This window comes from Diadema setosum, chromosome 9 (genome assembly GCF_964275005.1).
Source record: "Diadema setosum chromosome 9, eeDiaSeto1, whole genome shotgun sequence".
NCBI classification, from domain to species: Eukaryota; Metazoa; Echinodermata; class Echinoidea; order Diadematoida; family Diadematidae; genus Diadema; species Diadema setosum.
The window spans coordinates 39,950,325-39,975,302 of NC_092693.1; the positions used below are offsets into that span (position 1 = coordinate 39,950,325).

Below are 24,978 nucleotides of genomic sequence, written 5' to 3' on the forward strand. Positions count from 1 at the left end.
ACCCTACCATGCACTGTAGAGGCTCCAGTTGAAATTTCGGATTCTGAGGTGACTGGCTGGCACTGTTTTCTGAGGGGCACAGCTCAGCCCCAAAGAAAAAAACACCAAAAACCAATGTTTTCCTCTTTTTCTTTTTAGATTTAATCCATAGTGAGCCACCATGCAATGTCAATAGGGCAAAATTTGTTTCTGACTGTAAAAGTAAAAACCCTGTCAATCGCTGCAATAATTCAAATTGCTTATCGAAATTCATACTAAGCATGCTAAGTGCAGCATTGTATATGTGCGTCACTTTAATTCTTTCCTGATGCACGTATTAAATAACAAATTAATTTTTGGGTTGTGATACGTTCAGGGTTTATAACAGACCTAGTTGATGCATGTTGGAATATCATTATCAATGATTATCATGCAAGGCAAAGCAAAACTATGCAGTATGGAGTGCCTTACGCTGTGCTGAGCAGGAGCTTCAGATAAAAAAATAGCTAGTGAGTAGATATCAAATATTAAGACCTCCTGCATTACAACTCGCACTCTCCAAAAATTTGGATGAGTCATCATGGTCATGAGATGCTATTGCTATTTTCTTTTGTAAATTTACTTGGCCTTGTTATAACTTATACTAGCTACACGCAGCCGCTGTAGCGACAGCGGCTGCACCTCTATTCCTTCGCAGACGTTGTCATTTTTCAGTGTGGTTGTGCGACTCCTTCATGAATATCTTTATCAATCGTGGAAAACTAAGATACAAGGAATTATCGTAATCTATGATAATCATTCAATAATCGGTATGCGATTTTTTGTTTAATTTCGTCAAAAACTCACCGAAATCTGTGGCTGAAATCAGGTCTGTAAACGTCCTTATTGCTTCACTCCTCATCTGCGTGTTATTTGAATGGCATTCACTCTCGTATATTACAACGTACAACGTAGGTAGTCGGAGAGGCGCCCTCTAGCTCTCCGACTACCTACGTTGTACGTTGTAGTATACGAGAGTGAATGCCATTCAAATAACACGCAGATGAGGAGTGAAGCAATAAGGACGTTTACAGACCTGATTTCAGCCACAGATTTCGGTGAGTTTTTGACGTAATTAAACAAAAAATCGCATACCGATTATGGAATGATTATCATAGATTACGATAATTCCTTGTATTTTAGTTTTCCACGATTAATAAAGATATTCATGAAGGAGTCGCACAACCACACTGAAAAATGACAACGTCTGCGAAGGAATAGAGGTGCAGCCGCGTCGCTTCGCGACAGCGGCTGTGTGTAGTTAAACTTATACTAGACCCTAGACCTAGTTTTCTATAAATAAAAATATGGTTGAAATGTCGAAGGCACAGTATGCTTGGGTGACCCGCACCTCGTCACAGTTAATGTTTGCGCATATTTGAATCACATTTCGCCACTGAAATTCTTTGAAATCCAACTCACATACAGGAAAAATGCTGAAAATTCCAATGGAATCACAAGTTCACCGAATTGATATTGAAAATTTGCAGCTATCGTCGTCAAACGCGAACGATGCGAAAAAGTTGCGCGCTAAGGAAGGGACCCGCAACTCGTCACCCGCGCTCCCATAGACAAAGCACGTAAAAGACGTGTGCGGGTGACCGTGATGCTCCCATAGACATACACGTAAAAGATGCGTGCGAGGACAGTCAGTGGTGATACAATCTGTACTTAGGCCTATAACACGTAGGGTCCTATTCCGATTAAAATTTCTGATTTTCGCGAAAAACTGTTCGGTTTTCATCCAAATTTGCTTGGTTGTGGTAGCCCTGCCAAGTTTCAAACGTACTGAACACAGTCTCGGGCATAAATCTTTGTTTAGTGCGCTTAAAACAATTTTAAGCGGGGCGACGGTATTCGGGCCTCTGACGAGGTGCGGGCACCTCACTATACAGCAGGAACAGAGAAGAGTTCACAAGAATGACTCAGCGTTTGGGATGAGATGAGATCCCTTAGTAAGGCCTTACTTCACTTGCATTGAAAATGCAAGTAAAATGCGTAGAACAGGTTCTACCTAGGCCTATTTGACATGGCATATAGGATAGCGTCATTTTAACAGCATGAATATCAGTGAATGGGACTGGCACTTGCAGTTGTCTTAACTAGTTCACATGTCTATTCCTCCTGCCTCTGATAAAAAGATTACATACTAAATTAAGTCTTGAACCTCTTTAAAAGGCCCTTTGTTCTCATTGTTACATCAAATCACAGGACAAAAATGTTGTCTCCCACAGAAATGTAGAGGCTGTACTTACCTTATTGAAAGCAGAACAGACAGGACACACACAGTTCCAGTGCGAGAGTTTACAGGGTACAGCAGCGGCAACGAACGGCTTGGTTGTGGCGTTGTTTTCACGCGTGTGCTACATCGAAAATCAAACACACGTGGATTTTATTATGCAGACCGGCACTGTAACCTTTCACCGAATTCACTTCCTCTTCCGGTTTGGTACTCCTCTCGCGGACTAGCGCACCGCGCACTATTAGGCGCGGGAAATACAATCGGGATACGGAGGAGCACGAGTACCACACGCCACACGCCGTCTCAAGAAAAGGAGTTCCCGTATTTCTAGTAATCTCCGGGCCGCCGGTGTATAGGCGATTGACGGCTATGCTAGCTCGGCGCTCACAGCCGCCGCTCTCGCTATAGCTCGCTCGCTCGATACCCGAAGAGATTCAGGGCCTAACAGTTAGTAGTAAAATTACTGTACCCAGGCCATGCTGCAGAGGCCGGCATCCATCTTGGTGACATCGACATCGACAATCTTCATACAGAATGGTGCAATTATTCCTTAAAAAGTAAGTTTCCGGCTTAAAGCCCTATCGCTATGGAGAGATAGGTAGTGCCATATCTAGTGTCAGTGAGTCAGAGTGTAGAATTCTGTAACTGCTTAGCCCGACCTAACTGCGACCAGCCCCAACGCGTCGCGGGCCGCGATTACAGCGACTAGGGCAGTGTATAGTGTAGTAACCTGCTCTGAGCTGTTTTGAATAATGTCTAACAACCCTAGACCCTACGTTACATGTAAGTTCGAGTTCCCTAAACTAAACTAACAAAAGTAAACACACTAGATCTACTGTGGCCTCTGCACTAATTCTGTAGTAGGCCTAACAGTAACAGTACCAACACCTTAAAAAAGGTCCAATGAAGCCCCATTTTAACACTTTAACGGCGCGTTAGATTCTTTGAACCAGATAACTGTTAGAGTTGAAATTTAATAGATTTGATAATGAATAATGATTGTAAATTATTATGAAATGATGATTTCTAATAATAGTGATGAATAATTGATATTTATCTTTAAATATAGAACTGACTAGTTCTACTCTGTTTTTTGTCAAATTTGTGTTGTATTATTTTTTAGTGAGGATAGATGATGTGTGTTTATGTATTGTTCGTAGTGCGGTGCAAGTATACACTTCCACAGCAACACCTTCTCACTAATCGAACTGTGTGCTTATCAGGCGGTGTCCGTGGCTGGGCCACGAGAGAGAAATATTACCCCGAGTGGCTTTCAATACTAGGAATTGTATCCGTCATCAATAGCATTGAGGATAAACACACCAGCGAGCGGAGGCTCGCGAGTAATCATTCGAGAGTTTGTCTACATAATTACCTGATAAGGAGACTTGTCGAGGGGAAAACGAAACAGCGGAGAGGGTCACACCCACAGAGAGAGGGAGGGAGAGTGTATGTGTGGAAGACGGAGATCAGAGGTCTGAGCGGAGAGAAGGAAATTGTAAAGGAGAAAGATGCAGAGAAAAGTTGAGCTGCTACAAATTTTTTTTTTTTTGTTGAGCAAATGTTGCAATTCAACCGTTTGGCTGCGAGAACATTTTTATGTCATAAGACCATCCCATACCATTCCAAAATTTTACCGTGACAATGCTTGGGCAGTCTCCCCCCCCCCCCCCCCACTCAACTGCTACCTGTTAAAACTGCCCCTGCAGAATGTTTCTCGGACGTTGTTGCAGTAACTTTTGCCAAATTTTACCCTAGCCAGCTAGAATGATTAATAGATCTAGTATAATAATAGAATACCCCGACATTTACACTGATGACCCTAAATTCTGTTTATAAAACGCTCTCGCTGTAACAATGTTCAAGTATACATTCCTTTGATAGACTCAACATGCATGTACAATAGTCCAAAGAGAATGACACACGGCTCACCTAAATCATGTGCCATGGATTATTATTATTACCACATCCCTTTGCACATGAATGGGTAGTAGGGTACCTAACTGCGAAACACAGCCCGAACGTCGAACTGTGTACAAGGAGCACCCCGGGGTTATAGGTACCCCTCGCTCTCTCCTGCAGTTTTATTGCCCGAGGCCAGGAATTTTTGTTCTCCAGACATTGTCCTGACATTGCAGGGGTAACGTCTGTTATTAAAACAGGGTTTCAGTAACATTACCATGGTACCAATCACACAGCTCAACACTGGACCACCACATATCAGCTACAGTTTTCACTTCACATAGATAGAGTTCACAAAAAAGTTAAAATTATGAAAGACAGGAACCTTAGATTTCAGTAAAACTATGTGTGTGACATGTCTACCCTCATTTTTCCAGTAGAACCTAAAAGTATTCAATAATAAGGCATGATTGTGTTGCATTTGATGTTGCCATTTGTGCAATTTCAGCTTTGCCTGTGGACTTTGTGGTGATGCCAAGCCAAGTATATTAGTCTAGACTCTAGAGATCTACAGTGCACTCCCGTTACAACGAACACGGTTATAACGAAATTTCGTTATAACAAAGTAAAACTTCTGGTCCCAAAATTATCCCCATTAAAATCTATGGTACTAAATTTGCTTATAACGAACATGGTAATAGCAAAATTTTCGTTATAACGAAGTCTTTTCCAAGCGCCACTGACAAAGAAAAACAAAAGAAATGCGCTCCGTTATAACGAAATGCGGATCGCTTTCGAAAGTGCACTCCCGTTACAACGAACACGGTTATAACGAAATTTCGTTATAACAAAGTAAAACTTCTGGTCCCAAAATTATCCCCATTAAAATCTATGGTACTAAATTTGCTTATAACGAACATGGTAATAGCAAAATTTTCGTTATAACGAAGTCTTTTCCGAGCGCCACTGACAAAGAAAAACAAAAGAAATGCGCTCCGTTATAACGAAATGCGGATCGCTTTCGAAAGTGCGTAGCGGAACAAGCATTAAGCGTCTCTGCATGGGCGAACGCTTCACATCACTGTGTGTTCGCTCCATGTGTCACGCACAGTTTCCTAGGGGAACTTGCGTTATTGTAATACAATAATCTGAAATTAAATAAGGTTCGTTTTACTGTTCTGAAGGTTCTTTATTACAAAACACACAGATTCTGATACATCTAAATGTCTGTTAGTTCGGAAATGAAATAGGGTTTGTTATTACAAACATTTGGCATTATTCCAAATAAAATTCGCTCTCTAAAATACATTTCATTCCAAAGGTTCGTTTTTAATAAGGTTCGTTAATCCGACAATGAAATATGATTCTTATTACGACGGTTCGTTAGTCCGAAAATGATAGGAATTCCAAACGTTCGTTAATCGGAACACACACACTCACAAGTTTTGTTAATTTTTTTTATTTTTTGTTTTGTTAACAACTTCATGCTCTCTTTTAAATGTAATATTTAAACGAGATTAAAAAGGTACCATCCCATTTCACATAGCTTTCCAGTGTATGATGAGTATTCAACAAACAGGATTATGACATATGCGCGGTTTCCTTGTGTCTGTTATATAATGTATTGTTCGGTTATAACAAAATTTCGTTATAACAAAAGAAAACTGCCGGTCCCGAGCATTTCATTATAACGGGAGTGCACTGTATTACTAATGGCACAATAGACCATGAACCATGAAAATCATGAAAATGTTACTCTTGAATTTCATTGATCATGCGTGATATACACCATGTCCTAATTTATAAACATAATATTTCTATGATTTGTTTATTGTATGAGTTTGGTTTGATACTCATATTCTAAGATATGTTCTATAGAATCTTTCCTTCATGTCATTGAGAGTGGTATGTAACATAGAAAGAATTTCAATTTATTTCAGCAAAAAAAAAAAATAAAGTAAAAAAGGATCAATGTAGGAAAAGGGTTATACACATAGTAATTTTGCAAGATACACACCATTATGCGAATATGACTCAAGTCATTAAGTCTAAAAATGATGAAGTTACTGTTATGCACACGCAAGTTTGGTTTGATTTTAGATTTCTTGCCCATCATCTTACCTTCAGAGCCAGCCCTGGGGCTCCTGCAGAGTGGATGCTGGTGGAGCTACAAGGAGTTATTGAATCTCCAGATAGCGAGCAAATCACAGGACGCTTCATTGGTGATCTACATTTTAATAATAAGGTGACCTTTTGTGACCTCATCAATCACTTTACTGGTTATACTCATTGATCATTGATTACAACACATGTTACCAGGTACCACACCCATCTGCTGCATATTACAGACGAATGAGACAAACGTATCTCACTTCCTCGGCAATCTGAATGTGTACAGTATCTTTCCTCAGCTGCGTTTCGGAAAGCTAGCTACATCCAGATCGCCTCGGAAGTGATAGTTTGTCCCATCACCTTCACCAGCGTTGATTATCTGCTTACTGTAGTAAATGTGACCATTATTGATAATGAAGAAATTACAGAGAGTACCATATCAGGACCAGAGCTTTTGCATGTTTGAATTTAAATTTTCAACTTTTCTATAAACTGCATATTATTTGACTCTTAATTCTGAGTCAAGTAAAATGGAGTATACTTTTTCTTCTGAAATCAATGTACATTCAATGAGTTCTTGTAGACCTACACTGACACACCCTGACAATCTTCCATTCATTTAGATTATTTCAGAGATTAAAGATTGGATATTCAGTTATGTGATTATGTATATTTGTTATTAATTGATTTTTTCATTAATTTCACTGTTCAGTCATTTGTAAATTCATTCATCAATTAATGTATTTCTCAGGGAGTACCAATCCTGATTATTGGACATCACATCCTCTATGGCAAAGTTTCTGACCTGGAGAAATCCTTCATTGTTCTGACAAAAAATGAGAATGTTCATGGACCAGAGCATGGTAACACTGAACCAGTAGTTGCCATGGAGACCAATTCCACAGATGAACAGAATGGAGATTTGAACTGTGATCCCGAGTATGGCACTGCAGACCTAAACCAGCATGAATGTGATGAGGATGCATATTACGTAGTGAAGGCAGTCATCCGGAGGAAGATGGTCTTTAAAACTCGTCCCAAGCCAATCATCACCAATGTGCCTAAGAAGCTGTAAGGGACGTTACGCCTGGTTTGAAAAGCTTGGATTGAAAAGCAGTGTATGTGAACGAGGCCTCACGTGATGCAAGAGAATGCACCAGAACTACATGTACAATATATTCTGACGAAATGCAAACTCTGCCATTACAGGAGTGCAAGTGTTCGACAAGGGAATCGCGAGGCTGACTCAGGGAACCAAATCAATGAAGAGTTTCCTAGTGTGGACACATGAGTAACACAAATTCTTGAAGCAATTTAACCACATTGTACAGGGGACTTGGAATAAACAAAACACAATGTGGTGTGCTAAGACAGTAGCTGGTTACCCACAAGTCCATACCGTTTCATGTATCATACATCTTCCTTCTTTCTTCATATGAGAGTGACAGTGTACCACGCAAAGTATTCCAAAAGCCAAACTGTGTGTTCCAGATTGTACTCTTTTTTCAAAAACAGCATTGGAAGGTTCTGATAGTTCTTTATACTGTACTATATAGCTGTAATTATTTTACCAGCACTATAAATTTATTTACAGTGTAAAATTATTGTGGAAAGTAAAATGTAGTGTTTCACATACAGCTAAAAGTAAAGTGTATAGACAATGTCGCTATTGGAATACATCAGTAGTTTGTTTCTGTGAGAGAAACATGCACCCACACACACACACACACACACTCCCTCACACATATGTACACACATGCACATGAGAATCTGATAGTTGATACATATGTGTACATATCTGATTGCATAGAAGACTGATTTTATGCACACTTTATCATAAAAGTTGAGTCCGACAGCCATATACAATAGCTTGGTTGAGGCTTGCTGACTCAGCAAAAAGCTACTTTAAAAAGTGGAACTGTTCGCGTTGAGGATATTTTTACTCGTATTTATCTGATGTCTTGATTCCACAGAATTAAATACACACAAGCTTCATCTTACTCAATCGAATGCAAAAAAAAAAATAATAATAATATAGTACAGTGTGTATCCAGTAATGTGTGAAAGCTGGGTTTTGAGTATATTGTAATGTATTGAAATTCTTTGGGTGAAAACAGGATAATCAAAAGCTTAAAGCATGTTCCTCATGGAGAATACATTTTTTGTATATCCACATTTATACTACACTGTACCTTTTCACATAAAAGCTAGCATAATAAAATGGCTGTCAATACATCAAGAACAAAACAACACAGACAGCTTCGTTCTGCTTAAAGGAAAAAGTTTTTTTTTTTAAATGGTTTGGGTTGTGGAGTCACTTCACTACAGCTGGTACAAACATATATATGTGTAATTGTACTCAATAGGAATTCAAAATGTACATATGGGTGTTTACGTTTTCTGTGTATAATCAATGTAAAGGTCTAAAATACTAACTAAATATCTCACATACAAGTGTGCCACAATATTTTTTTCTTGATATGTGCAGAGACTCCAACTCTCCCGTTTTCGACGGGAGATCTCCCGCCGAAATCCCATTTTTGCAATATCTCCCGTTCTCCCGTTTGAGATTTAATTTCTCCTGCCCTGGCTCTTTGTCTCCCGTTGGAAAGGATTTCTTACATATTTCTATCGTATGTTGAAAAAATAAGCCTTAGATAGCACCAGAGAGCATCTAGAACCCTGGGAATTTCGCCCTTCGCACACATCAACTTTGAGTCTCCCGTTTGCTAGGGGTTTCAGGCGGGAGAATCTCCAGATCAGAAGGTACTTTGGGTTGGAGTCTCTGTATGTGCACATGGAGAAGGGATATTGTAGACATATCTTGAACTGGGACAAGACCGAGATAGCTGTCATGACCCCTTTACAGATTTAGTGTCTAGTGACTGTGTACACAGAATACACATACATGTACCACTTTTTGTCAATTTATGACACAAAGATGCTTTCAAAATGGATATCTGTATAAAGAAGTTTTCAAGGGTAAACAAATACATTTCTATGTGTGTTTCTGCAGTGCCATCAAGTGTGTGCAGGAGGTACTATGTATTTGGGATGTCTACTACATTGTCATCACAGGATTTTTCCTGTTCATTTCTAAACATCTCTCATCTGCTTCTCTCTTTTTTATGACTTTGTGTCCTTGTTCATTCTAAATGAAGACAGCTGTGAAAAAGTATGCAGTTGTATGTTAATCTATTGAAAATTTATTGTAAAAATAATGTATCAAATGCAATTGTCCAAGGTAAATAAATGTATAAAATGTTTAAAAATAAAACAGGCAATGCATCATAATTTGTGACTAAATCAATTTGTAAGCATGGATAAATATGTAGGCAATTTCTTAATTAGTGTAAATTCCCAACAATACCAGTATCTTGTTAAAGTACATATAACTTCTGCTCTTTTTAATTTAGTGTGGCAGCATTTACAGCAAGGCTTGAACAATGTAACACACACAATTAACACTGCTTGTTCAGGTCTGGCAGTGGTAGACAGTTCTCATTATATGCAATCATATACAGGGGAATCCCATTATCACACTGTCCATCGGTCTGGCTAAAAGTTACCTTGTTATATCCGGACCATCGTATCCGTACACTTGCCACTGGGGTAACTGGTATGCACTTCATGTAAACACTCACCAATAAACAGACAAGTACAGAGTGGTTATTCAAGAGTAGTTTGCCAGTACAGTGCATTGTATTGACATGGTGAATAATTCTACAGTCTGCCGTTTTACTTGGGACCAAAAATTGTCCTTGCTATATCCGCATACATTACTTCATTTTTTGTATTTTGGCCTAAAATTTATCTCTCATTTGAGGAAACTTACATGTATTTCCCAGAGGTTCACTTGTAAAGACTAGAGGAGACCCATCAATTTACATAATTTATTTAATGTGGAATTTTTCATCCAACCTCAATATAACAGGACTCCCCAATATCAGCACACAAATCTTACACCAGAGACTCCATACAAAATACTGTACAGTTTGATGGCAGGAACCAGGGCAGTGTGGTGGGATATTGGACTTTGGAAGGTACAGCTGTAATGCCTTATCAGAAGTCCATCATTTGAATTATGTCTCCAAATGCTGCATTGAGCCTACAATAACTCTGACAGCCTCCATAGGGTCAATCCTACCTTAGCATCACCTGACTATACAGTACAGACTGTCACCCTGATAAGGCCACATACACCAGGGCTGCCAACCTTGAGTGAGAGTTTGGCGTGAGACACTGCGAGGGAGCGGAGCCACCTCCTGGCTAGCGCCTGGCGGCCAGCTGTGCGGCCGTATGTACATACGTACATACTACGTACACTGTCAGTGTATGTAAAGCAATGTAAAGCACACGTCATAGCCATACATGTACAAGTACTGTAATTTGCCAAAAGTACAAGCTACGCTCACGTGGTATAGGTAGAAACCAATCGTAATCCAATAGCTCGTCTTTGCGCGCGAACCGAAAATGATTATTATTGGTTAAGCGTTACACCCGCGCGGAACAATCTCGAAATTTTGGGCTTGGGCATATCGATATTCGGAATATCAGAGAATTTAGAGATATATTTATTTTTGTAGTCGTGTACATTCCATTTTGGGGGTTTAGCGTGAGATTTCGTTTATCAGAGTGAGACAGTCAAAATTGGTTGAATGTCGTGAGTCTCACGCTCAATGCATGAGAGTTGGCAGCCCTGCATACACGTATATCTCGTATTGTATTTTGTTTCCCTTCAGAGCACGTTACACATTCAAAAAAACAGAGCCTCATTTCCAAAGACCATTTGCCCAAGAATACAGACAATATGTAGCTTGGTTGTCAGGATTGGCAGATTTTCTTCTTTTACACTTGAAGTTTATATGTTACATCAAGAAACACATAAAAATGCATTTGTGGGACTACATACCATACGTTTCATTCCTTTCCTTTATTGCTTCCTCATGCTGTTTTACATATTGACCATGATATGATGCTAACACAATGTACAAATGATTGCTTTTTTGGTTGTACTTTCACTCTCAAATACGTACGTGCCCAACCACTAAATAGGCTTAGCAAACTACATGTTGACATTAGCAAAGGGGAATTTAGTGGGTGTGAGAGGGTAATAGAGCTAATAGAAAAATGAAGAGGGTGATACAAAGATATTTGGGGTAAAATTTTGAAGAAATATCTGCTTTTATATGACAGCAAGAGTGGTGTTTTTTATTTTGTTCTATATTTCTTCATATGAGGTATACACCACTAAAAAAATAAATATGCAAGTTTATTTGGGACCCCTGATGCTAGTAAGAGCTCACCATAAGCAATACCTTATACAGATCTTGTAGTGAGTTTTTGCCTCCATTACTTTTTTTTTTTCCTTGAGGTGATCTTCAGTTAATACATAATGGGTTTCACAGTATCCTCCAACCCTACAGTATGGGTGAAGCATGTTACAATCTATGAGATGTTACTTAAAAAGCAAGGTACACATCGGGTGAAAATTTAATTGAAACGCATGGTATTCACTTGTCTCACCAAATATCACTTCCATAGTAACCTTAACTACAGCTTTAAATGCCTTCTGCCATATATACTTAACTTCTGAGTTCTTTCATATAGCCCCAAGAAGAATTTGAGAATTTTATTGCATTAAAATGATGTAAATACATGTACTGTACAAGTGGAAATTTTTGCTGTATGGAAATATTTGCGCATTTCATGCAACCAGAAAATAAGAGCATGTGAATATTTTTGTTTGTTATATGTATCGCTAGCTAATACCTTGATTCCGTTGAATTAAAAACATGCAAAATTCACCTTACTCAGCAGAGCAAGAAAAATTACTCGTACAGAGATAGCCACTTTTATATTACCACATGTACAGTAATGTGATCTAAAGAGCATCAATCCATACACTGACAGATACACTTTGTATTTTTAATCCACACATAACTCTTGACTTTCTTCTCATTACAGATTATGAACATTTTTCCACATAGAGAACGTTGTATTAAATCTGCCATTTGTCTGCAATTAGTGTCACATCATATTGACTAATGGTATATGTATCACTATGATGATTTACTGGCAAGTAATGGATGACATAACATGATGTCATACACAAGTCACCATAGTCACTGCCTCAAACACTGGTGAAAATCTTGAAGAATGCATACAAATTATAATTTTTGCAAATGAGCACCAATTTCTCAGGAAATCTCATTCCAACCAACTTCAAACTTCATGTTGTGATTTCCTCAGAGGATTAAAAATACCTTAGTGAATGATATGGACCCATGAAGGCACAGCTGAGAATCTACCTCATTGTATCTGTGCTCAGCTAATTAAGAGTCGTGTGAGCTGAGGTCAAAGCAAACAACCTGTCATCCTTCTTAAACAGGTTTCACCATCCCACCCATACAAGAGTAATCAGTCTACTTCGATCTATGTAAGGTGATAGGGATATATACTGGAGTACACTCTCAGTTTTTTTGATCAGATATCATTCCCATCTAGCATTCAAACAAGGCCAAGATGTGACAGATGAGGTGAATGACTGGGGTGGAGACAGTGCCTTGGGAAGATAATGTCCTGGGAGATCCATCACCATGGAGATCCATCACCATGGAGATCCATCACCATGGAGATCCATCACCATGGAGATCAATCCTTGTATCTTTCATGTGTCTTTGCCAGGTGTGATATGAATGCCATAGCTGCTGTATGTGATTGACTTGAAGTACTTGAAAATCTGTACATAACAGGGTGAGAAAACAAAAATAACATCAGAGTCAACTGTTTCGTTGCATGGACAGCATACCCTACAACAAACTTCACCGAGTGGTCTGTCGATCAGCAACACAGTACATATGGCTATTTGCCCACATATTCAACATTATGATCTAAAATATTTTACCCAGTACAGTGTCACAAAGTACTCTGCATAAATGGATGTGTTTTATAATAGATAAGGGCAAGTGAACAAAACATACAGTGGACTCCCGTTATAAAATATTGTTATTGTTAACAAATAAACAATAGAATACATGGAGTAGATAATGTTGCGGCCTGAATTTTTACTTCGTTGTAACCAGAATTTTGTTATAACCGGAATTTTGTTATAACCGTGTTCATTATAACGGGAGCACTGTACATAAAATGTGACAAATCTGGTAAGATGAAGCAAGCCAGACTCACCTTGATATCTTTGTCCTCTGAGCCAGTAAACAGAAGACCATTCCGGAGAGCAATGGCATTTACACTACCCTGGTGTCTGGACAGGACTTGTAGACTTAGGAAGTTCTCCAGATTGAAAATCTATTGGTAGAGAGGTCATAGGTCATCATCTATCTATGTCATACTAACATTTTGATATCAAATTCTTGCAGTATTACATGGGCCTACTAATGTCCACATAATGAAAGAGAAGAATTCACTTTCACTATTACGATGTATATTTTGGCTGTGCATGTAGATTAAGTAAATACAATTATAGAATACATCAGTGAAGTTTGAGGAAAATCAAATTTGTTCAAAAGTTCTGAATTTTTAAAGTTTTAATGCTGCTAGATAGGACGACTACAAAAGCGAAAGTAATAAAAGGAGAATTTCAAAAGATCTCACTTTTGATAAAAGTTCTTTCTCCTTTAGCCTGTTGTTTGGCATCTTAAGGGTAACATTATTCACCCATGCCTTCTAAAAGATATCCTTATATCCCCTTTTTGTTTCTAACAGCTGAATAGTACATGTATAATGTACAGTATACCTTGTGTAAGTCCACATAGAATAAATTAGCGTGGAGAAATCTGTTGAATTATGCATGTGCTGACTTATAAGTCAACAAAATGGAGTTGAAAGGGGCCTGAGCTTTTAAGTCTGTTGATGTTTAAGACTGCCAGAATCTACAAAATTACCCCATGAAGGCTCACAAATTCTTTACAATAGTGTGATATTGCCAAACTGATGCACACATACATCAAAATAATAATTTGAGTGCAATAAAGTAATCTCTTAATCTCCATTACAACTGAACTTACAAACTGAACTCTGCCCAAGATGTTTGGTGTCTCTAGCTTCTAAATTCAAACCATATGACAGCATCTTCCATATTTCTATAAATTTGATTATTTCTGGTCACTTCGATCTCACACCTCACATCAATTATGCCTGTAGGAAGTCATGGATGTTTTATTTCTATTCAGGTGGATAAACACACTTTCTGTGTTTCTGTTTTCAGAACAGAAAACAAAGACAATCATAAACTTTATACAAACTGCTTAGTCCAGATTTGGTGAACACTGATATTTATCAAGAAAACCATTCTCAATATAGTCCTCTCTCGATATAAAAATATGTGAAGACTAAGGCAAGTGACTGTGAAATAGACAGGTAATGTAACACCACTGAACAAAACTGCTTGACTACTGTTGCCACTTTTCGCAAGGCAAAGAGGTAGTTTCCACTGTGCATTAAAACAAATCATTTTCATGTATCTACTGTTTGCTGTCTTGAGATTGTTTAGTTGGTGAATACCATGGCTGTGTTGTCGTATGCTCCACTGATTACAAACTGGCCATCAGGGCTTACAGCAAGGGATGTTATAACACCTATTTGACCTCCAAGTTCCTTGACATGAACGAATGTCTCTAGGTCCAGAACCTGTAATTTCTGGCTGTAGGTCCCTGCATGGTTTAGGATAATGGAGGAAAGACATGCAAGGAGAGGGAGGAGGTTCACACCATCTACTCACTACTTACAGGTGAAAGACAGCTGAATCATGCCATGCCATTCTGTTTTCTCACTCCATCAAGCCTTGCTCACAGTGAACTACTATTTATAATGAGGTTTAAATTCATTGCGTTTGATATATAAAGACAAGTAATGGTGTTATTCTGGAGTTTTGTGCTTCTGAATTACCCAAACTAATTGTCCAGTGCCATAAGACATACATGTAGTTCTTTGAGACAGTACCACAGAAAGACTATAACCGAAAGGCACTTTGACTAGAATAATAGCTTTGGCCATGTAGGAGTGAAACAACATTAAGCAAGGCAATCATCACTTACAAATAAACATAAAGATTAAAAAAAGAAATCCCGAACTGAAAAGAAATAATAAGTGCAAGATATCAACAAAAAGCTGTATATCACTTTTATGGGGGTAAAGCGCAATTTCTTGATTTCACTTCTTGTTCAGTTGTATATGAAATTTCTGATAAATGCACAATATGAAATCATAATATACCAACACCTTTTAAACAGAGATAGCTACATGCAAGAATGTTTGAGGTGATGAAAGATTTCTCATTTCCAGGCCTTTTACAGGGACATCAGATGTCCAAGGGGGCACCCCTACAAGGCAACCTCTTACCAAACATCAGAACATAATTGATTCATAATCATGATGTTAATTAATGATTCCAAATAGAAATCATGTCTTGTGCACAGCTCTGATATAATGTGAGTATAAAACTCATTTTGACATGTTCCTCAAACAATAGCAGAGTATTGATGCACTGAGGTGATTTAGGGTGGGGCAAGGAAAATTACAGGATGGCATACCAAACTTAAAATGCTATTCCACTTCATAACAAAGACAGGTGAAAAGCGTGACTAGAAAACTGGCAATTTAAATTGAAAAACAAACATAATTTTTTTTTCTTATGTTTTTACTAATAAGAATTAGCCAGATGTGAAATAAAACCAAAACCTTTGCCCCATGCTACTGAGACAAATGAAGAATGCAAGCATGATTTAAATTGACAGTGGCTTGATTATCTTTGGCTACAGCAAGCCAGCAGGGAGAAAAGAGTTTAACATGAAGACAGTAGATTACCAAACAGTTGTTTTCAAATTTAATTGAAGTCAAATGGGACTAATGCAAGAATTAAGATTGGCACTGGGATCTTTTAGCATTATTGGTGACGTGAGGTTATCCACATGAAGTTTGAAATGAATGATGACAACATGAAATGAATTTGTGTAGCTGATGTCACCATTAGGAATGAAGGCCATGAATTTTCTGCACGTCTTGCAGATACAAATTGCAAAGTGTCAGATGTTACGTACAAAATTGTCAATATGAGAGCATATCATACAATTTTTTATGATCCATTCCTCTGTTTAAGGTTACAGCTTTAGAAGTGAGCAATTTCCAGCTTTTCTTTTTCCTGCACTTATTTTTCTTTTCAGACAGTCCATCACAATAAATCTCTTCCACCATTTTGATTTACCCTCGTTTTGCCGTCATAGCAACAAGTGACTGCAAACTGGCCAGCAGGACTGGTGCGAATGCCATTAACAATCCCGATGTGCCCAGTTAGTGTCTGCGCATGTGCAAAAGAGTCAGCTTCAAACACTTGAACATTTTGATTGTATGTACCTGTGTGAGAGCAGGGTGAAAGCGACATAGGCCATTTTCAAAAAAGTGTCTACAAAGAGCATCAACCATGATTTGTAAAGCTTTCTTTTCTATCTCTATGCCCCCCACCTTTAAACTAGAAATGTCGCTACAGCGACTGGTTATACCCCCGCCAAACAACATTTCATAAGCTTTGGTCAAAACAACATTTGATAAACTTTGGTCAAAAAACTGAGGAAGTAGTTAAATCCGCAAGATCTTTCCTTGATCTTCTGCCATTAATATGCCGTTAACATGGCAACGTACTTTCGGGTACTGTCGAAAAATGCGTCTTGCACATCTACAACCAAAGGCACACATCTGTACCAAGTTTCATGGAAATTGGGCAAAAACTGAGGAAGTAGTTTGCAACACAAAATTTTCCATCATTTTGGCTCATAATATGTGAGCTGTTACCATGGCAACATACTTTTTGTCACTGTCAAAAAATGTGTCATGCTGACCTATATCCTAAGACAAACATTCAATATGAATTCCATGAGAATTGGAAGAACACTGACGAAGCAGTTTTGCCATGAAGCATTTTACCCTATATTTTACCAATAACATGCCGTTACCATGGCAACGCACTTTTGCCACTGCGGAAATATGTGTCTTGCACATTAACATATTCAGATGAACATCTGTACCTAATTTCATAAAAATTGATCAAAAACTGTGGGAGGAGTTCGCGACGCAAGATTTGTACCCATTTTTGCCCATAATATGCCGTTACCATGGCAACGTACTTTTGGGTACTGTCAAAAAATACATCTTGCACATCTACAACCCAAGGCACACACCTGTGCCAAGTTTTATGGGAATCGGTTGAAAATTGAGGAAGTAGTTCGCGACGCAAGATTTGTACCCATTTTTGCCCATAATATGCCGTTACCATGGCAACGTACTTTTGGGTACTGTCAAAAAATACGTCTTGCACATCTACAACCCAAGGCACACATCTGTGCCAAGTTTTATGGGAATCGGTTGAAAACTGAGGAAGTAGTTCGCGACGCAAGATTTGTACCCATTTTTGCCCATAATATGCCGTTACCATGGCAACATACTTTTGGGTACTGTCAAAAAATACGTCTTGCACATCTACAACCCAAGGCACACATCTGAGCCAAGTTTTATGGGAATCGGTTGAAAACTGAGGAAGTAGTTCGCGACGCAAGATTTGCAACGGACCGACCGCCCGACCGCCCGACCAACCGTCCGCTGATTCCTATATACCCCCTTCAAACTTCGTTTGGCGGGGGTATAACTAGAAATCGCTGTCACAGAAATTCATGATTTTATCTTATTTTTCAATAGAATGATGAATTCAGTTTATCAAAATAATTTCATATTCCCCTGATTCCCTGATTTAATGTTTATGTTTACTAATATCTTTCATAAAGCTAGTCACATAGGTATAAACATAATCCACATTAAACAAGGAAAAATCATGAGAGTCCACATTCATTTTTAAAAAATAAAACCTTTCCATTTCTCCACAACTGAATCCATAATTTGTCTGCTGTTTTTCAAGCAAATTTAGTTCTATCCTACTATTTAGTACTGTACAGCAAAGAAATACCATCTAGATAAATACGTCTTTCACAATCACACTTTGAACAAACACAGCCTAGAGGTATAAGACATGAAACAGAGCCAACACCCACTTAAATAATTTGCAATGCAGAAACTATAAGTGACACTGGCAGGGATGGTAATAGTTTGAATTTCAAGAACAAAGACAGGTAGCGTGCATGTAACAGGATGTTAGTAAGTTTTAATGCCATAAGAAGTGAAACAGATATAAAGAATTGTTTCCATTAGTAGTGAAGGGCAACAAAATAGATAAAAATGCAATAAACTAATTCAAGTCTTCAGAACCTTTTACATTAGTTTTCAAAATTCTCAGGCTCAAAGAAATATTTCACGAACAATAGAAAATCTTGAATATGGTGAACACAATGTAAATGTCCATCAAAGTTTATATCTTTGTAAGAGCATAATTAACCCCAGTATCTCATTGACCTACATCAGTTGTCTTAACAAATCATTCCTTTTAAACACCCAACTGGCAATGCTGATTCTTGTTTATAATCTCAGCTACATACTCCCACATTTACAGAGAAAATAAGAACCAAATTACATAAGGCTCTGAATAAAAATGTGGCTGATTCACAGTTTGTCCCAAAAATGTTGAACTTCTTAGGAGGTGGTTCATCATACAGGAGAATCACTGGCTACCTGATAATTTGCTACAATTGGAAAATATGATTTACAATCCAGAGAGGGGGTTGGATGTATGTCATCAATGAATTAGTGTAGATTAATTTGTTGTTGGAGGCATGGTGAAAAGCAAACAGTGAGGAGATTTCTGAGGTGTAAGTGAAGCCATATAGATGACAGATATAGTAGGACACATGTTCATTCATTATGGATCACAGATACCAGAATGAATTGATTCTTTATAGATACTGAAGATGTTCATCTTCAGCCTTTAATGAATTAAAAGGTGCAAGTAATTTGAATATCTAGTCTCAGATGTTTTGTAGACACCAGGTAGTTAAGAATCTATTACTTTTCAGGACTTGCACATTTTGGGAGTAACTTCCAATGAATATGAATAAAAAATTTTTTAATAGATATTATCCACTTTTACAGCTATTACTTGGTAGTGTACAGCAGATGATACAGCTTCTCAATGAAATACATACACTCAGAAACATTTTCATATTTCATTGCCATGTTTGGATCAGTTAACTTACAATTTTGGTAAAGAGCTTGTGTGCATTAAAAATAAACATTTGCCAACACAGACAAGAAACTTCACTACTTTCTACATACGTGTAAATGCTGTGGTGATGGTGAATGTTTACTGGTGACTTACCAAGGAGGACGTATTGAGGGGTGATAGCGATGGAGTAAATGGTTCCATAGGTGTGGTCAACTTTCCTTTTCAGAGCAAAAGGAGGTTTGGTGTCCCAGACACTGAGAGAATTGTGGGAGCCACTATACAGTCTCTCCTGCCAATCAGATAAGAAATATTTCAGTGTGAGTCATTGCACTTCTTTTTTTTTTTTACAAATAGAAAATATTGCTGACAATTACAACCCCCCCCCCCCCCCCCAATCAGCTACAGGCACACCTGTCAACGGATTGTCAACTTTTCCAATCCCAAGGCATGGGAAGCACTTTATTCCTAGCTATTTAGAGAACTTTAAAAATCATAGAAAAATTGCCCACTGATTTAAAGATGCCTGATGGTTCAGTGTGAGGAACTACATGTATTTCAAACATAATATAAGACACTTTAATCTGCAAAGGACTCTAAACTGTCATATAATAATCTGTCATTAAATATCTTATTAGCCTTCTCTTACAGACAGGAGTAATATGAGGAGCAAATACCAACAACATATGAAGGAACAGGAGAAAAGAAGTGAACCAAGGAAAGATGTAGAGTTAATACCATCTTGGAGTCAACTGCCAGAGCTCGGACCCAGTCATGTGGGCCAGTAATGGTGTGGACTAGATCAAGACTATCAGCCAACCAGACCTATGGAGAAACCATGGATTACAAGGGTGATTCTCTCAGGGCCACTAACACTATTCATACTGCATACAAACAGATCACAACGGGTCATTAATATCATCAAATATGGAGGTATCCACATAGGATTTACTTTTAAATAAACTGACGAATGCTAGATATTCACAACAAGGCTCTCCTAAATCATTCATGCCCTCATCTTTTCAATATACTTAGATTTCTCATATATGTCAAATTATTCCGATTAGCCAAAGCAGTACATGTAAGTTCCATGAACATTAGTATTACTAGTGATGACTAGCTAATTCAGTCTGCATACTGCGGTCAAGTGAGCACATGTTGCATTGACATGAAATAAGCACATTTTAATAGATATATTATCAACTTTGTAAAATCAGTTATACACAGAAATTACAGTAAGAATGCAATACTGCCAATCAGATATTATAATTACAGTAAAGACATTTATTTCAAATGTGGTTACTTTAATGGATGCTTTTGATGATGAAAAGACGTAATCTCCAGCTTGCAGCAGGGCACAAACAGGTTTGCTGTGGGTATCCTGTCAATGAATGAACAAAAGATGGGTAGAAAATTAACAAAACTTGATATGATAATTTAGCATAATATCTGCATCACAAATTACTTACTTTCTAATGACAGGGACATTCAAACACTGCTAAGAGAAACAATAGACTGTAATATCAAACCTATTATAAAATGCCTATTTGCTATGTATTTCCCTAAGGAAACTATACCTGTAGTTATTGGGAGAACAGTCTTAACATGATAAAAACAAGAATGGAAGCTTATTATGGGTAATGTAAAGCAAACCATACATCATATATGATCATCATATATGATTTACATCATAAACCACTACAATGCTACAAATTGACTGATATCTCAGACTTACATTTCGACATTTGTATTCCGTGCCAGCGGTGTCATATTTCCACATACGAATAGTTCTGTCCTCACCGGCACTATAGAGGTAGTCAGGGGAAGCAACCAGGGTGTAGACCTGAGACCGAGAGAGAATAACACTTTTTAATAACCTTTCACCAGTGACTTGGATTGTATATCTTGTCACCTCCATTAGGTAAACCAGCCAAAAGGGGAAGATTACCCTTCCAATGTCCTGCTGGAGTCAATTTTGTCACAAATAAGATACGATGATTCAACTTGACACATTTTTTAAATAAAACAACAACAAAACAAAACATGATTTGGGTAAAGTGTTGACTTGTATACACAGAGCAAATTTCATCTGCTTTAAATTTTAGTACATGTATTATCTGAGTGCAAAATACCTCGAGATCATTCTGCTAGAAACCTTTGTATCACTGTGCTATCATAAAGTATACTAGAATGGATAGCGGCACATGCCTACATAGCACAAAATATGAATAGCAACATAAAGGGCATAGATGTAGTTTCTACAACAAATGGACCCTTTAATACCATTATGCCACCTATAAATTCTTCAATCATATCAAATGTAGTCAAGTTGCCCCATTTACTACAAAAATCACACGATGGAATAGTAAAAAACCAACAATCAAGAAGAACTGTCATGCATACTGGTAGTTCTACCAGATAGAAGACACTGTGAAATATGTTGCATGACAGTCCACCTGATCAGTCTCAATATCTGCATCTTAAATAGGGTATCCTACAAGCAGACTACATTGACTAGAGCAGGCTAGAAGATTCACCTGGTAGAAATGATAGGTCGTAACATTTCACATTGCAACAGCATTTACCACATAATCCAGTACAAAGACACGAGTACATATCTGATATGACAAGACCAGAAAAACTTTAGAGATCATATTGCATCCCACACAGAAAGGGGTGGAAAAAAACAACAACAATACTTCTCAACCATAAAATAAAACCTAAAAGACGCACATGGTGCCACTCGGTAAAAGTAATATACTGCAGTTTGTGGTGTACCATCAGTCATAAGATAGTTTTCATGTCTGAACTCACCGTGTCTGTGTGTCCCTGCATGATCTGTATACATCCTTTGCTCAGTTTCTCAATGTCCCATACCTTGATATGACAGTCACCACCACTGCTGTACACCTTGTGTCCATGGATAGCAATGCAGTGGATGACACTACTGTGACCCCTATTGACAAGAGTGGGCAAGAATCATTCAATTACAAGATTGGATTTTTGTGTTAATCTTATCATGAATATGCAAATGATTGGTTTAAAGTTACTTATTAAAAATTAATGCATTACATTTCTGACAGGCAGACATGATAGAAAAGAAAACTAGAAATGTCACTATGGCGACTGATGCCGCCGCCATAATGCATGATTCTCCCAATAGGTGTATAGTACAATGTCTTCACAATGTGTGATGACAGTTTCACATCTACTGGCAAAATACTGAAATGACAGGTTTGTCAGAAATATCTTTAATTTTCACTTTCCTTGAACTGGGTTTGCTATAATTGTCTAAGAGTGCAGGTACACATATATTGGGAAATTGGGGATTTTTACTTGACTTCTGACCAATCCTTTTATAAGTTTATGCATTGAGTAATTTTCAAGGTATGAAGAAGGAGTGTAATTACAGTACAAAATAGATTTTTTTTTTTTTTTGGCATTTAAACCTGGCCTTTGACCCTTAACCTTTGACCTTCTGGCTGGAAATTTCCCAGAGAATCTCCATTAGGTAATACATGTATATATTAAGTTTTAAAACTAATAATGCAAGCATTGCATAAACTAGTATATGAGGGAAATAATAAAATTTTGAGTTGACCTTGACCTTTGACCCCCCTGACTATTGACCCATGACCCCTAAATTCCTGAGATAATCCCTGCCAGTCAGTACATGCGTACACTGTATGTACCAAGTTCCATGAAGATACATTGAACCATTAGCGAGAAAAGTGATTATAACATTTTCACCTAACCTTTGACCTTAGGACATGAAACTCTCTCTGGAGAATCTTTATGCAAGAGTACATGTTTACTCTTAAGTTTCAAGAAAATAAATTTGGGCATTGCATAGATATAGGGGAAATAACATTTTTAGCATTCGACCATGACCTTTTGACCTTTGACCTCATACCAATGTCACTAAAATCAACTCAATTAATTGCCCCATCATACATCATCCTTGGACCAAGTTTGGTGATAGCTGCTTCATCCAGTTTTGAGTTATCACGTAAACAGATAAATTTTAGGATTTGACCTTGATCTTCGACCTTTGACCTCTGTCCGATTTCACTAAAAAACTAATCAAGTAATTGTCCCATCATACATCATCCTTGGACAAAGTTTGGTGAAACTTGCTCGATCCAGTCTTGAGTTATCGCGTAAACGGATACAATTTCATGATTAGACCTTGACCTTTGACCTTTGGCCGATTTCACCCAAAATCTAATCAAGTAATTGCCCTATCATACTTTATACATGGACCAAGTTTGGTAAAATTCCAGTCAATATTACTCAAGTTATCATGTAAACGAATGCGGACGGAAGTACGGACGGACGGACGGACAACCCGAAAACATAATGCCTCAGGCACCACTTCGTGGCGTAGGCATAAAGATGAGCCATGCACATATGCCATAATACAGACCCAGCATTAATGGCAACTGACAGATAAACTTGTTCTACCCTCTAAACTTTGTGGACATGCCTGTCTGGTATGCTGTTGTGTTTGATTGGAATTTGCTTTGCTGACACTGACTCGATTTTTCCCTCGTTCCTTTAATAATCATTTAATACAATTTTACAAACATAACACCAAACACTTTTGGGGATTCAAGCTGAACCACTTCACCTTCTATCTCATTTTCAGACTCTCCCTGCTACAATAATCCCTTGCTATCAATCCTGATCTATCCTTAGAGAATATTCCAGCCCATGTTGTCATGAATGAGAGGACACTGCTAGTGGTATTGACGTGTAGTATGGCTGATTATCATCTCTTAAACATTCTTCCCCTTTTATATGGACGCCCAGTTTTAATAACACTTTTGCATTCAATTTATCCATATTTGCTTCATGTCTTTCACAGCAAAAATATGATATAATGTAATGAGGAAATATCTTGATAAAATATCAAAGATCAAGTATCATGAGGACCAGATGTCGTAACTACAGCCCATTTTGAGTGAGCCATGAGCAGACTAATGAAGCAAGTCATAATTCATCTTTAAAAGCATCACCATCAAACTCACTATCCAGAGGATAATGGCCAGTAAATGTATGATAATCATGTTTTGCTTATGGCCTAAAATATATGCAAATCTAAAATGTTACTACTAACCAATATGGTCCAAAAGTAAAGTCATATTATTACTGGCAATTGCAAAAGATATTGATACCAGTGTTATTAATACACAGACTAGTGTATACGCCGAATATTTCGCGAGGTTTTTGTTTTCGCAAATTTCACGAGCCAGGTGCTATTCGCGAAATTAAAGACACGCGAAAATATTGACTCTGATCCCGATGTGAATGTGACGTACACGTGTACACTTCTCCGTTCAGTACAAGACTCCACGATCGCGAATTTAACCTCTCGCGAAATTGTCAGAAAGTCCTGATTCGCGAAGATTTAGACTTGCGAAATATATGGCGTATACAGCATAAAGTATATCGGTACCTTGAAAATGTGTGACCTACATAACTTCAATTTAAGGGAAAATCTTGATCATCAGGGGTTTGTGATTACATATACATAGGGTGGAAACTATTATACATATTACTAGTCTTTGTAAGTTGTACTGACATA

The 24,978-nt window shown here is 37.8% G+C and overlaps 2 protein-coding genes across 4 annotated transcripts in view; one reads left to right on the forward strand and one right to left on the reverse strand.

Annotated features, from left to right (window-relative positions):
* The first annotated feature begins 2,621 nt into the window (after positions 1 to 2,621).
* Positions 2,622 to 9,494, forward strand: LOC140233450 (chromosome transmission fidelity protein 8 homolog). Its single transcript, XM_072313567.1, has 3 exons — positions 2,622 to 2,817; positions 6,290 to 6,407; positions 7,026 to 9,494. The coding sequence occupies exons 1-3, from the start codon at positions 2,795 to 2,797 to the stop codon at positions 7,347 to 7,349; spliced, it is 465 nt and encodes a 154-aa protein (XP_072169668.1). The 5' UTR covers positions 2,622 to 2,794; the 3' UTR covers positions 7,350 to 9,494.
* Positions 9,495 to 9,911: 417 nt separating this feature from the next.
* The window catches only part of LOC140233449 (uncharacterized), a 31,774-nt gene continuing 16,707 nt past the window's right edge, over positions 9,912 to 24,978 (reverse strand). Inside the window, exons 7-14 of one of the 3 annotated variants that reach the window (XM_072313565.1) lie at positions 22,206 to 22,347; positions 21,127 to 21,234; positions 20,695 to 20,772; positions 20,130 to 20,216; positions 19,548 to 19,683; positions 14,798 to 14,946; positions 13,463 to 13,582; positions 9,912 to 13,016 (exon numbers count right to left, since the gene is read on the reverse strand). In XM_072313565.1, coding sequence (XP_072169666.1) covers positions 12,945 to 13,016; positions 13,463 to 13,582; positions 14,798 to 14,946; positions 19,548 to 19,683; positions 20,130 to 20,216; positions 20,695 to 20,772; positions 21,127 to 21,234; positions 22,206 to 22,347 — 892 coding nt within the window. In that variant the 3' untranslated portion in view covers positions 9,912 to 12,944. Of the gene's footprint in view, positions 13,017 to 13,462; positions 13,583 to 14,797; positions 14,947 to 16,496; positions 16,646 to 19,547; positions 19,684 to 20,129; positions 20,217 to 20,694; positions 20,773 to 21,126; positions 21,235 to 22,205; positions 22,348 to 24,978 lie in introns of those variants that run through there. The other 2 variants (XM_072313566.1, XR_011901539.1) reach the window with 2 other exon arrangements.